Consider the following 14,901-nt stretch of genomic DNA (forward strand, 5'->3'; position numbering starts at 1 on the left):
GCTGAAGCCTAGAGGAAGCCCTGACGGCAGACTCTCAGCGCTCAGAGCAGCTCAGCGTCAGGGAACTCATCATTATAGTGCACATCTGGCTGTGAGACGAGTCCTGGACTCCCCTTACACATCTATAACGGCCTGCATTGACTCTGTTTGGCGACGGGTAAATTCTACATCAGCCTGATTTGCTTCATCTTTCTCTGTTTATATCTCGTCGTTTATGAATATCGTCCCTCTTTCTTCTGTATCCAATAGAGCAGAAGCACCAGTGAGGGTTGAACCCCTCACAACAGTGGCTGCTAGTGAGGAAGGACACTCATAGAAAGTCAAAGAGACACATCATGATGCAGTTGAAGATCCAGCTGGTACCCACAGGAGAAATCATACTGTCTCCAGGGAAAAATGGAGAGAGTTACTGCCAAAGCTGCAATAATGTAAGTCGCTTTAGATCAAATCTCCTGCTAAATGAATAAGTGTCATTCTAAGACAAGAACAGACTCTGCAACTGTATCAGAAAAGCATTCAAAACTAATTTGGATAACTAAATAAAGACAACTGCACCCAGCAATTTCTTAACAAATTGCTTATTGTGAATAGCTGTCAGGATATGTTGTGCTCAGCAAAGCATGTCATCATAGATTTGCATGCCCTAAAACCGAGGCTCATTAGAATTTTCCATGCTGTAAGCAAGATGATTTTCAGCATATGCTTATTTATAATAAAAGCAACAGTTGCAAGTGATTGCAATAAATGCTTGGTGTTTAGATTGTGATAACCCTTTCGAAAAAATACCAAACTATCAATACACTGATTATTAACTCATTGAAAGATGCAGCAATACATAGCTGTTTTTTGTTTTTTTATATGGATTGTATAGTTAATATTTGGATATCTCTATAGGTTTTTCCACTGACCATATAATGATTTTGAGGAATAGGTCTGGATTGCTCCATCTAATAATACAGTCCAAGGAATGTGAGGTTTACACTAAAACTTGTCTGTGTGCAACGAAAATGACCATTAACTCTGACAGAAGTTTGAATGTTTCTTATGGATTGCATAAATGTTCCTAGTCTGGTTGGCATAAAGGAAAGGTGTTGCCTATGAGTGTCACAATCCTTTAGCTCAAATATGCTTTGTTTTTCTTCCTGCTTAGTTTGAAAATCATTCTTTTGACTCGTTTCGCTCTGTTTGAAGATCTTTCTTTATGGTTCATTTGGTCTAGTGGTAATGCTGGAATCTAGCTGATAATAATATATTTTGCACTTATTTTGTTAAGAAAAAAACTTTTAAAAACCACACAGTTCAGAATTTAATAGCGGTTGGAATGGAATGCTACTTTGGTGAGGAAATGACACAGAAAATTCCGGAACAGCATACTTTTCCTGACTTTCTGGCAAGGTCGTGTCACCCTTGCTGGGTGTGTTTGAGTATGAGTGGGTCTGAGTGGGAAAAAGAGAGGGAGGTACGTTAATAAGAAGAAAAAAACTCTGTACTAGGGGTGTAACGATACCCTCATGTCACAATTCGATATACATCACGATACTGAACTCACAATACGATATTATTGCGATACTCCAAGACATATGATAAAAGGTTAAAAATTGTTTTTTACTGTTGATTAAAATGCTAAATTTGATATTACATTGTGGGTGTAAATGAATAGGCTTGATCTTGGTGCTGGAAACCCAATGCACAGGACAATAGTGACACCAGAATAAAAATATTGATAATTCTGAAGCTGAAAATACAGAATTATTTTAGACGAATATGCTTGTTCTCTGTCACTGACTAGATGTATTTAAAATAATGTAGGCCACTTTTTACTGGTAACATCAGACATTTGGCATTATCAGGACCCACAAATATCCCCACATTGCATTATTATACATTATATTCAACATTATATAATTTAATGTAGTACTGACTCTAAAACTCTGAAAACTTGATTTTTTTCTCACATAGTAATTTTCATTTTGGGTGAACCATCCACGATACATATTGTCACTATCCACGATACATATTGGTGCATTTTTGTATTGCGATATATTGTGATATGATATATTGTTACACCCCTACACTGTACTAAGAAAGGAACAATAAGTGTAATGCCTATTTCCACCTGACTGGTGACACACCCTTTAGTACAGCCTGTCTGTCCAACATTGCCTTGTAAACAGGATACAACCTTTCCTCTCGGTTCAGCCGGTCGGCACAAATGTGCTTAATGTCAGTCCAGGGTTTGGTGGTCTGAAATTTGAAGAGCACAAGGGCAGAATCGATCACTTCACCCTCTGGCTATAGCATGACACTGCACTTGACTTGGATTAGCAGGCGTGAGGTCACCTTGACATGGGGTTTTTTGTTTCAGCAGTGTTTATTGATATGGTGGAATGTTTACGGCTTTCCTTTCACAGGGAATGCGTTACATACTGTGTGTGTGTGTGTGTGTGTGTGTGTGTGTGTGTGTGTGTGTGTGTGTGTGTGTGTGTGTGTGTGTGTGTGTGTGTGTGTGTGTGTGTGTGTGTGTGTGTGTGTGTGTGTGTGTGTGTGTGTGTGTGAACTGAAAAAAATATGCTCAGAATGAATGGCTGCGATTCTGTCCCTCAAATCACATCAACACATTTAACTGGCTACTGAATGACATAATAAAATTAAGACCAGTGCAATAAAATCTGAGAAAATGGTTGATTTGAGCACAATAATGCCAGAAGTAAAGCTCTGTAAGACTTGAAATGTGATTTTCAGTAGGCATACATTGCAATGAATGATGGGACTAAGCAGAACTAAAACCTGAAACTATAAAAAACTTTTTTGTTACTTGAAATAAAATAAACATGAACTGAAATGGCACACAGTATAGGCATATAAAAAAGTATAAAAAAGCTTGATGTACTAAACAAACTGAAACTCAAACTAAAATAACAAAGAATAAAAACAGTATAGACATTTAAAAAAATTCAAATGACAAAAACATAACAAAATGACTAAATCTTTAACTAAAATCGAAATCAAAAATATAAAAATGAAGTCAGAATATTATAAATAGTATCTTAATGATACTAAAATAACTGCAATCTAGACACCAAGGGCCCTTGAGAAAGATTGAAGACCTCGTTTACGCATTCATTGGAGGTGCTGCTGTTTCTTCTGTGTTGTCAGTAGAGGGCGATATAACGCTAGCGTGCTTTCGAGTAACGCACACCTTATCTCAAGCTATCATACCTCAAGATTTATATATTTATTTGTAAAAAGTATAGTTATTTTTGACAGAAATCACATATACAAACGAGTCTACTCGTTCTGAATAAGCACTTATGCTTATTGTTTTGAGGAAAGTAAGCAGTAGCCTACTGTTATTTCTGCTTTTACATATTTAAAATCATGCTATTTTATAAAAAAAAAAAGCAGGCTAGTCTTAATCGAAACGCCCTATTAATTTGGATTAAAAGCTCATAGTTTTACTGTGATGAAATAAGAGTTAAAGAAATATTGTATTAGTCGTGGGATTGGTCAGGGACTTCCTGGTACAGTTCTCGTGCGTGCGTGTTCGAGTGAGCGAGAGAAAGAGGAGGGCGGGTGCCTGCCGGCTGGTAATATTTCTAACATTTGCTTCAAACCATTACTGAGTACATGTCCTACCTATGGCATAAACTAGAGCATGGCTAAAGTTATCTGTTTATTTAACACATAAATCTCCAGTAGTCACACATCTGCTCAAGTGATCTAAGCGACTTCTGTGTCACACTGAGGTAAATATTCTGGTCGGTGGGATTCATTCACACAAGGGACGAGTCCAGATTGCAGCTCAAGTTTGAGAACAAGTTTTCACATCACTGCTGAGTTTCTCTTATGCAGTATTACAGTGAGCGACCGGTGCTTTTGGACATTGCGGGAACTGAAGTTGGTGTGCTTTATTAATCAAGGTAAGTGAGTAACGTTACTTTGCGTGCCATTCATTTTAAAAGCACAATCAGTGTACGCTACGTGACGTATGAGTGTTGAATTCACACGTGTGTGTATGTGAGTGTCAAGGTGCGGATAATATTTCGTAAAGATTGGGTTTCTTGCATATTTGGGATGTCCGATTGGTGAACGAGTCGTATATTTCCAATGAATCGGTTGAAACGGTTCGCCAAATAGGACTGAACGATCTTTCGAGAATCAGACTTGACTAATTGCTGACAAATCGGACTGAATTAGTCAGAAGCAGTTTTTAAAAGTACCAAAGCCGAGAAGCATTGATAGTAAGAGCATTTGAAGAGAGGCAACCGAGGATTAATTGATGGCGAAATACTCGAACTAAAACAGAAATATTTATGAAAAAATATGTGACGCACTCGTTTATTGTAAAAAACGCTATAAAAGCGACCACATGACTAACGTACGCCATAATGTAAAATAACTTTTTGAAGCTTTTTTTTTTTTTTGTAACAAACGGTTCGAAAGAACTGATTCGCGAAAAAGAGTCGGACTTGATGTTTTCGCTTACTAGGCTTGTAAGATCCCTACTTAGACAGCATTTTATGGCATGGCAGCTCAACAGGGTTTTATGCACAGCAACTGTCAAGTGTTATGACCACATGGATCTCACCTGTTACTTGACTCCATGTTATCCATGAAATAACTTCCCTGACCTGTTCAGATCTTGATTCAAATGCATCATGATGGTTATACAAACAATCCCCCATCTCCAAAAGCTTTAAAACATATACATTGAGCTCCATTTCTTAGGGAGTGATTTGGGCGGCTTCAGACCGCATTTTTTCCCGTGACTCAGATGAGATGACAAGAGGAGTTGAAGGAGACCAGCTGTTAATAACTTAAATGCCAAACTAACCTCCCTCAGTCCAATTACATTGGGAATTCCACTGGGAATATACTATCAGCATCACCCTCAGAGACCAGGCTTGTGAAATTTGTGTAGAATGCGTGATTTTTTTTTTACTATACTGTGTAGGGTGTAATGTAAATGTAAATAAGAGTACATAGCACACACCTGTGCGGTCTAGCAGCCCAGCACTGATGACATCTTAAGGTCGGTGGCAGGTCATGTCCTCAAGTGTCCTTACTCACATCCCCCCTGTGTCATTCCTGTTTCCATGTGTTGCAAAACCTAACGAAGATACGCCTGTCAAATTAAATGGATTGCTTGCAATGGGACCCTGCAGTGCAGTTTTTTTTTTTTATTGTGCAACATTGCATGTATGGTGTAACTAGTATAATTGACAACAATTAGGAGCTGACAGTTGCTTATGCTTATGGATGAATAATGCTATAAGCAGTTAAGCTTTGCTGTGTGTTTTCCTAGAACTATTACAACATTTATTTTCATTTAGAATGGTTGTGTTGCAAAAAAAATAGTCTTGTTAAGTAAGACATCCCTGCAAGCCTTATTAACTCAGGGTTGTAATTGATACATGGCGACTAACTGTGCCAAATACTTTGGGATGGAGCATATTTTCAGTTCAACGGGACTCTGGTTTTTGGTTGGAGGCCGGGAGACAATTTTCCAGCTGTCCCCAGACAATTAAGTTTCTACGTCTGTCAGCAGCGAGCCATATTAGTGTGCCGTGTGTGTCCACTTTTCCATTGTGCAAGGAAACATAGTCTAACTTTGTATTAGGCCGAAACATTTGCTTTATCCACTGTTGAGACTTCTTGTTTAGTCTGTTTCTTTATCTTCCAATTACTCTATTCATCATGTTTATGAAGATGGTGAGATTGCGGAGGAATATTTGGTTCAGAGTGGGAGGGCTGGTGACATATGTGGCTGTGCAAAGCAAACCCAGCCCTTCCTTCATTGCTGGTCTGTCAACGTGTCCCAGAGAGATCTCAGAGGGGATACACCTGTGTCTGAAATGCTCAGAACAGGAAGTTCTCAGGGTTAACCAACCACATAAACGGGTCTCTACCCGGCTTTAAGCTGAAGCTGCATTCTGCACCTAATTGACTGTTCATTTGTTGTAGCATTAGATTTACATGAAGTTGAACTTAACCCTATTTACTTTGTAATGCGCGTTGCTGGTTTCATTGTGAATGATTAATTTATCTTAGTATTCATTCATCAAAATATTCAGCCTCTTCAAGTCCCACACTACTTTTTGTTCTCGTTCAATATCCTGTTTTGGAAATGCATGACATTACTGGAGTAAAATGGGTTGCAAACGCCTTTCATGTTGACTTTTTAAACATTTAGTCTTTAGCTCAACATTGCAAAGTCTTTCTTCAGTAGATAAAACGGTTCTTCGTGTAATTGTGCGGTACAGAGGAACAGAGTGGCGCTCGACTTGATAGCCTTTATTTACATTATAAAGAGCTCAGCAAAGCAGGTTTGAATCTAGTTTTTTTAGTTTGAGAACTATAGGGAGCACACGGTAAGAAAGAGACTGTGGACTTGTGTTGTAAATGTCTTTATGCCCTGTGGTGAGTCATGAGCTCATTGCAGGATCTGCAGTTTTTCTTAATTTAGCTGTGGCTTTTCCACTTGAAATTTCCCATCGAGGCCCTGCCCTTGGACTCCATTCTGCTCCATATCAAGGAAAAATGGCAAAGGCCAGACCAAAAACTTTTATCTACAGCTCTAAAACTTGGATGGTTTATTTTAATGGCATTTTTATTTGAAACTATCGTTCAAAAGTTTAGGGTCAGAACATTTTTTTTTCTCTGTAAAGACACATCTATAATGTTACATATAAATGCTGTTCTTAAACAAATGTATCACTGTTTCCACAAAAAATATTAAGCGGCACAACTGTTTTTATATTGTTAAGAAATATTTCTAGAGCACTAAATCAACATTTATGAGATTCCTAATTAGGGATGCACCGTTTAAGAAAATTTTCGCCAATACCGATAACCGATAACTCATGATATTTGAAAGCCGATAACCGATATATTGGTCGATAAATATAAATAAAAAAATTTAGTTTAATTTTTGAGAGCCTGATTACAAAAACAAAAGTATCTTCATTAAATCCATGTCACAAGCACAACATTCTAATGATGTTCTCATTACAATTATATGTGGCCTAAATGACAGACTTGTGCTGCACATGTTGCACTGAACTGCATTTTCCTTTTTGAAGTGATTCAATCATATTTCAAGCAATTCAAAACCTCCATGGCGAACAGTGCGCATCTTAAGTGTCTCATTCAAAGGAAATAATCCATTATTTATCAGCTTTAATGTATCGGCCAAATTTTCTTATCGGGCCGATAACTGAAACATTAAAAACATATCTCAGCCGATACTGATATGGTGGCCGATATATCGTGCATCCCTATTTCTAATCGACTTAACATCATAAGACCTTGAACTTTTGAACATTTATTAAAAAAAATCTGACTTTCAGTGCATTAGATTTACCAGAGAGTCAGTCAGACACTTTCTAATCAGTCAAACGTTTTCTCATTTCTCATATATTAAGCTAAATGGCTGTTATTTGAGATTGCAGATATGTTTACATGCTTATACTTATCTTGTGCTGACTGTGGATTTTAGGAGCTTAAGATCCTCGGTTTGCTTAGTGACACACATACACAGACTACTGATTAACCTGACGGTGTTAGATATTCTGTAATCCATCAGGGATCCTTTCCCCTGGGATTACAGTCTCCCATGATTGACAAGGGCGGACACTGGGGCTGGAGTTGAGGGATTATTGTAACATGAGCTGAGGTTACATTCCTTCTTCCAGAGGTGCACTTAGAGATGAGATTACAGCAGAGATTGCATCCTTTCCCTGTGCCCCCATGTTATTTTACATCAGCTTGTTCGTGCCTGTTTGCATCCATTGTGTTCCAGCACACATGCTCCACAGACACGAACAAGGCAGGAGCTCTGCTCCATGTTCCTTCCCGAGCCTCAATGACCTTTGTGACCCTTACCCACTGTAGATAAAACCATGGTGCCCTTAAAGCATGAGAACGAAAGCCATTATGTGTTATCTTGTTCATGGTACCATCCTTCACATGCTTACGTCCTCATCCTGTTAACCGCTCAGGATAAATCAAGTCTTAGTCTTTATCAAAGACCTTTGAAGTGAAAACTTTATGAGCTCCTTTCACTTCTCACGATCATGGTGAGATCTGTAAGGCATGGGTTAACCTTTAACCAGGCTCACTCCTGCATGGAGATAAGTCATGCAATCCAGGCCAGGTGTGGCCTTGCACCCAGACCGCAGAAATGTGCATATTGTGCCTGAGCGTTCCAGAACTGTTGACCATTTTAACAAAATATATTGTCTCCACTATGGTCATGGTTGGAAAATCAAGGATGGATTCAGAAGCATAGAGTAAAGTAATGCTAAAAAAGTTGTCACTATATAGGCTAGTTGACTGGCACAGTTTTTACTGCACTGAAACAGGTGCTTCCAGTTGAACGAAATAACGTTTCAAAGGTTTGATGTGATGCCGCTAACTTTAGCACATTTAGCCTGGTTGGTGTACTTGTTTTTCACTGTGAATGCACTACTGGCCATGTTTGCAAAATATTACGCACCTTGAGAAAAAGATTGAGTTAGTATATACAGTCAGTATACAGTATGTCATAGGCTACTAGTTTTACTGGAGTTAGAAGAGTCACAATTCATAGGCTCTTGCACCCTATTATAGGGGGGCATGTTTAGGAATTTTATCGCATGTTGATTTTGGTGATATCGCAGTAGAGATAAAGGAAGTGTGTGAAAACTTAGTCCAGGCATGTTTCAGAGCGTTCAACATCAGATTTAGATTCACCTCATTAAAGCACCTCATTTCCCACACATGGCAGTTGCTTCCAGACGTGGAGTGACTCAGTTAAAAAAACAAGCGATTGACTATGTAAGACATGTAGTAATAAGCTCTTCCAGACAACGAAAGGTCTTTATATATGTGTATTCATTCACTGGAAAAGAATGGATGTATGATGTCATTAGAATTGGATTTGTTGTCATAGATATTGAGCACATCCAGGTAGTGTTGTCACGATACCAAAATTATTGTTTCGATACCGATACCAAGTCAAGTATTGCGATTTCGATACTTTTTCGATACTTTTCCTGAAAAGGGAGAAACACTCTCAAATATCATTGCTGTACTTTATTTTAAAACCGGGACAACATACTAATCATATAACACACTAATATGAACATATGAACATCAGATATATTAAACATTTGAACAAAATATGAAATATAAAAATATAAAAAATAAATTGGAGCAATGACATTCAAGGGTAATTTTTTTAAATAAATTTAGTGCATTATCTCTTTTATCATAAGAAACATAAGAGCTTTATCTTGATTCTGAACTTTGAATAAAAATATGAACAGTGATTATATTAAACAATGTTTAATATTGGTAACATATATGATAAGCCTCATTGGTGATCTATTTGACATATGGGGAGAGTTGTGGAAGGCCTATACTTCATGTTAAACAAATATATGGCAGTATTGACGGCAAAATCATAGACTGTAGGGCAAAATAGGCTACAGAATAATTCGTTCTGTATTGACAGGTGCAATATTTGAAAATCGATAATATTTTTTTAAATTACATTATGTCAAAACTTTCAAACATCAAAATGTCATTTATTAATATGTATTCGTGTCAAAATGACATAGAAACATCTTTTCCTATTCTATTTTGCCTGGAAACGCTTCCAACACGCTTGCGTGTCGCGTGAAAAATAGGCGTCGGTTCTATTTCTAGCATACACGCGTTTTCCGCGCGTCTCGAGCTGCGCCCAGACGCGTGTGTCACGCAGGCAGTTAACGAGCCGAAATAAAAACGGACACGACACGCAGCCAGTTTGTCGCCGGCCTTACAAATCTGGAACGCGGTCATTCTTAGAAGTATCGATACTAATAAATTAAGGAATCGTGACGTTTTTAATTTCCGATTTACTTTTGAAGTATCGGTGCACCGTGCAACAGAGCAAGGTAGGCAACGTACTTCCATATGTCACTCCTCGCGTCATCTTTTTCTACGAGTCGTGGACCACTTCGCACATGCAGCCATCTCGCTGTAGTGTTTTGTCACATGACACTGACAGCGGCAGGTTCTTTGCTGCGTGCGTCAGGAAAAAAACACATACGTCCATAGGGAGGCGTTTTTTTTTTTTTTTTTTTTTTTTTAAGTATCGATACTGATAAATTTAGGAATCGTGACGTTTTTAATTTCCGAGTATCGCGATACTTTTGAAGTATCGGTACACCGTGCAACACTACATCCAGGTCTACAATTGTCTTCAGATATGTTTTTTAATTTTTAACCATGTTCTAACTTTTAAATCAATAGTACCTTTTAAAAATTAAATTTATACTTTTATTCATCAAGGATGCATTAAATTCATTAAAAGTGACCGTAAAGACATTTACAAATGATTTATATTTAAAATAAATGCTGTGCTTTTGAACTTTCTATTTATCAACAACAACAAAAAATCACAAGATTATCATGGTTTCCTGAAACATATTAAGCATCAAGTAAATGCAGCCTTGGTGAGCATAAAATACTTCTTTCAAAAACAACTGACCACAAACACTTGAACAGTAGAGTATAAGATGCTAAAAAAGGTTTGTCTGGTGCAAAAATAGCCCCCCAAGTTAACACCCCCTGCTCTTGAGTACTCAAAATGGGGGGGAAAAGTTAGACAAAATGACTAAAATGCCCATCCCTATTCTGAGTTTGTCTACATACAGTCCCACTAGGTCAGCTGTAAGACTGGCCAAAAGTAAATTATTTGTCCTTTTGCACTTCCCTAAGGAACCGCTGGTATCTCATAATTATGGCTGTAATGTGTGGAATGGGTGTGGTGACTCTCTGGTCCCTGTGCACAGAACTGTCACGTTTGTGCAGCAGCTGAGTGTCTGGTCAGCAGCTGGCCGTCGTGCCAAATGGTCCACGACTAGACGATGCACAGATACATTGTGTTGACCTCACCCCATGACTTGCATTTGAGCAATGCAGGATAATGAAATGATAGTGTCATAGCTGAGATGTTGTAATAGGCCATCTTGTCTTTTCAGTGTTTTCCTTGTGGAGTAGAATATTTTTTCACAATGGAATTGTGAACTTTTTTTCCCCCTCCTTTAATGTTAGGTTTCAATAATTCAATACAAACATTCATGAAGTTATTTGATTTATTTTGCATTTATTGAGTAAGTCAGGCTTTCTTGGGTGTCTGTGACATAGCGACCTCCATGCTTTTACACCATTCAGAATGGAGTTGAGAATGACTTCTAAATTCCTGAATTTGAATTAAATTTGTATCGATGTAACAAACAGGATGCAGATTTGTAATGAAATGTAAGGAAGTTTATTTATTTGTATTTTTATTTATTCATACAATCATTTTGTTTGGCTAAACTAAAGCCAGATTGACTAAGTTTGAGTGTTGCTTGATGGTGTTTGGCTCCAGTAGTGTAAGCAGCGTTGCAGTGCTTGAGAGAACTATTGAACTTTTAGTGAATAATTGTTTTAAACACATTCCTTTGAGTGGGACACTTTGAGGTGAGAGGGGCAACTGTAGGCCGTCGGACTCTGAAATCTGCAATCGCGCTTTGTGTTTTGTCAGAAACAGTCTGATTGTCGCAGATCCCCGAAGAAGCGGAAAACAGGAAGGTCCGTTATCTGTATTTTCAAGGATTGTTATGCAGTCCATTTCCAGTGGATGTGGTGTTGAAAATGAAATAGAAACATCTCTAATTGACCACTGACAGCTCAACTGCCTTGACTTGTCAGTAGAGGAAGAGATCTCAGATCATCACATCTTATACTCAACACTAGAGCACACTACTAGGGATGCACAATATATTGGTACCATGTCGATTAGCAGCTAATATTAGAGGCTTTTTACACTTATCATTTTGGACTGTGTTGGATATTTAATGCTCATTTCCCTTAGTTTTACATTTAGATTAGATTTTCTTTTAGATTAGATTAATCTTGTTCTAAACACTAATTTAGCAAACCTCAAAATGAATTTTTTTTAATTTTTCAATTATTTAAATAAAAAAAAAAAAAAAAACTATAGAATTTTAATAAGTTACTTTTCTTACGGACTCCTATTGGCTGATGCAGGTGCCCTTAAAACAGCTTGTTAGAGGCCAAAGAAAGAAAGACAGAGCTAGGAGGTGACGGTGTCATCACTGTTCCATCCTCCATCCGCTCAGCATTGCATAGAGACAGGAACCCTTGTGGGAACCCCCTGTCCCACGCTCAGAAGCATAACCTGCCCTTATAAGGCATTGTGGGTATTCTAAGATCTTGGAGGAGGAGACTTAAGCATTGCCAACCCAGCTGCTGTATATGAAAGCAATGGGAGATCCAGCTGGCCCTAAGCAGCGCCGCTATGCTGTGCTTCCAGACCAGTCCTGGAAAAAGGAAGGGCCGCTTGGGGGTTGGGTACAGGGCTTTTGCATGAGTAGGATGTTTGGAGTTCCTCTGACGAGTACAGTCATGTCCACTCGTACCTCATTGCAACTTCTTTGGTGAGAAAAAATTAAGGCTGTGCTGAAGTAATGCTTTGTCCTTTCCTCTTCTCCTCCCTTATAACCGGTTGGCTGCTGCAGAAGTAGGCGTGTTTTTGGTGGCTAAATGTGTTGGTAAGAGAGCTAGAAAAGTGTGATTGATTGTTTTTTTCACTAGAGATTTCTTCCCTAATAGATCATTTCACTTCTGTTGGAAAGCCTTGATGGATTATTTCATTATGAAAACCTAAAAGAAATGCCTGCTTCTGTTCTTGTACGGCAAAGGATTGAAAAGTATGTTCGATATTTCATACATATACCAAATTTTTATTGTAAACAGTGTGGCTCAATGAAATACATTTATTTAGTTAGTTAGTTATTTACTTACTTATTTTTATAAAATAATATATACACGTACTGAATATATAAAGCTGGCCAAAAAAGATGAGAAAAATATAAATAACTCAAATGTGCTGAATATATATTTTATATTATATTTTGAAACATAGTTAAAATATATATCTGAAAAAACATAGCTGTATGATTTTTAAGTGGAAAAACGTGCATCCTTTTGTATAAAGAACACTGAATCCATGGGTTTTCCAAATCATCTGAATGATTAATGTGCCATGGACATGAGCCCGGTTGGGTTTTGGAGAGGAACCTTCCTTCTTGTCCAGAAAACACATCATTTTAAAGCCTCCAGGTTGTCTGGAAATGTGTTCGTCCTGTTGAGTGGAGCAAGCTTTACACCACCATGTGAGGTACTCTATGACTCAAAAAGCCCAGATGAAGAAGGGATGAGAGGAAACGAAAGAAGTAAATGAAGCTGTGAGCTTCACTCTCTGTCAACTAACAACTTCCTGACGCACGTTGCCACAGTGACCTTGTTTAGTTATGTCACAACATTGATTTCTACATTCTGGTGAGACGGTATGGGTTTCCCCCCGTCTTTACCTCTCACTCTCTCTTTCTCTTGTTGTCCCCAGTGCTGTGCTAACTGTTTAACACCCACATTACATTCTTCTGTTCTGACATCACACACTATCAGCTTTCTCTCTGCTTTTCCTCCTCCAACATACACCTCCCTTCCTCATGTACTGCCTTTCAAATAGCATGTTTAATGTGTAGGTCACTTCTTGGTTTACTTTGTATGTGTCTGCTTCCCTCTGCAGGTTTCATAAATGTAAAAATGTTTCCATTTTTATTTTTTTATTCACTCACCAGCCCTCATGTCATTCCCATCCTCCACTTCCCATGATACTTTAGGCCTTTTCCCAGTATCAGGCTTTTCTCACCACTCCCATTCATTGCTCAAGGCGCTGACACATTAGTAAACAAAAAGGACTTATTGTCATTGTTGGATTTTTTGGCAGCCATATTCTCAGGGATAGTCACAGTAAGGAAGGGACAGTTAAGGGATGGTTCACCCAAACATGTCAGTGACTTATATGATTAATGTGAACGAATAGTGACTTAAATTAGGTCTGGTTATTACACAAACCTATCGAAGGGCTACTTTTATGGTGTTTTTTTGTGTGGTTTTTTTTTTGGAGCTTGAAAGTTCCCCATTGATTGCAATTGCATGAAAAAGTGCAACCAGGACGGTGCTCAAAATTTATCCTCCTGTGTTCCACGGAAGAGAGACATTTCTGGTCATTTTTGCGTGAACTATCCCTTTAAGTCATGAACAAATGTGAAAAGTGAAAGCAAGATCACAAGAAAGCAAATAACAGCCGCCTTCAGGTGAAGAGTTAGTTTGTTTGAATGGTCAACCAGAAGAGAGAGGAGGTGTGTTGCTTATTCCAGTTAAACCCAACTAGGTTTTTTTGAAGTTCATTCAGTACACTCAGGTCTTTTCTTTACTTCAACGCTGGCCATATTGTTGAAGGATAACACGGCAATCAAAGTTTATAGCTTTGATCTTCTGCCCCTCTGTACCATCCTCTGGCCGACACAACCGCTTCTACAAATAGACCTGTCCTAGTGTGAGAGTATAAATAGGCTTGTAACAGAGTAGGCGGAGAGAAGGAGGGAGGGGCAGAGAGAGAGAAAAAAGAAGTAAAGGAGGTGGGAATGGATTGAGCAAGTACAAAGACCAAATATTTTCATAAGTCTCATTACACACAATTTGAATTAAAATGCCTGTCTCGCCCACATCATTAGGTCCTGACCAGGATCCAATTCCAAATAAATGATGTGGACAGATGATTGTGGTCTGGGACAAAAGGGATTGAAACTTGATTTGTTTGTGCATGGGTTCCTGAGAGCTGGCGGGAGGTTCAGAGGAGGCTGGCAAACATAGAGTCTAGTGACTTAACTATGACTCCTCTCTGAGAGGCCGTCTGCACTGGGGGAAACATGTGCTGGGCTGTATGTACAAGACTTCCCTTTTTTTTTTAAATAAAAAAGTCATGTATTTTAGGATTTACATTATTAATTGTTGTCC

At 38.3% G+C, this 14,901-nt stretch overlaps 1 protein-coding gene across 3 annotated transcripts in view; it reads left to right on the forward strand.

The window, feature by feature from the left end:
- myo1cb (myosin Ic, paralog b) overlaps positions 1–14,901 on the forward strand; it is a 46,540-nt gene continuing 31,639 nt past the window's right edge. Inside the window, exons 1-2 of one of the 3 annotated variants that reach the window (XM_082180470.1) lie at positions 1–157; positions 250–428. In XM_082180470.1, coding sequence (XP_082036596.1) covers positions 336–428 — 93 coding nt within the window. In that variant the 5' untranslated portion in view covers positions 1–157; positions 250–335. Of the gene's footprint in view, positions 158–249; positions 429–3,174; positions 3,921–14,901 lie in introns of those variants that run through there. The other 2 variants (XM_082180473.1, XM_082180472.1) reach the window with 2 other exon arrangements.

This window comes from Leuciscus leuciscus (assembly GCF_965113295.1).
Source record: "Leuciscus leuciscus genome assembly, chromosome: 9".
Lineage (NCBI taxonomy): Eukaryota > Metazoa > Chordata > Actinopteri > Cypriniformes > Leuciscidae > Leuciscus > Leuciscus leuciscus.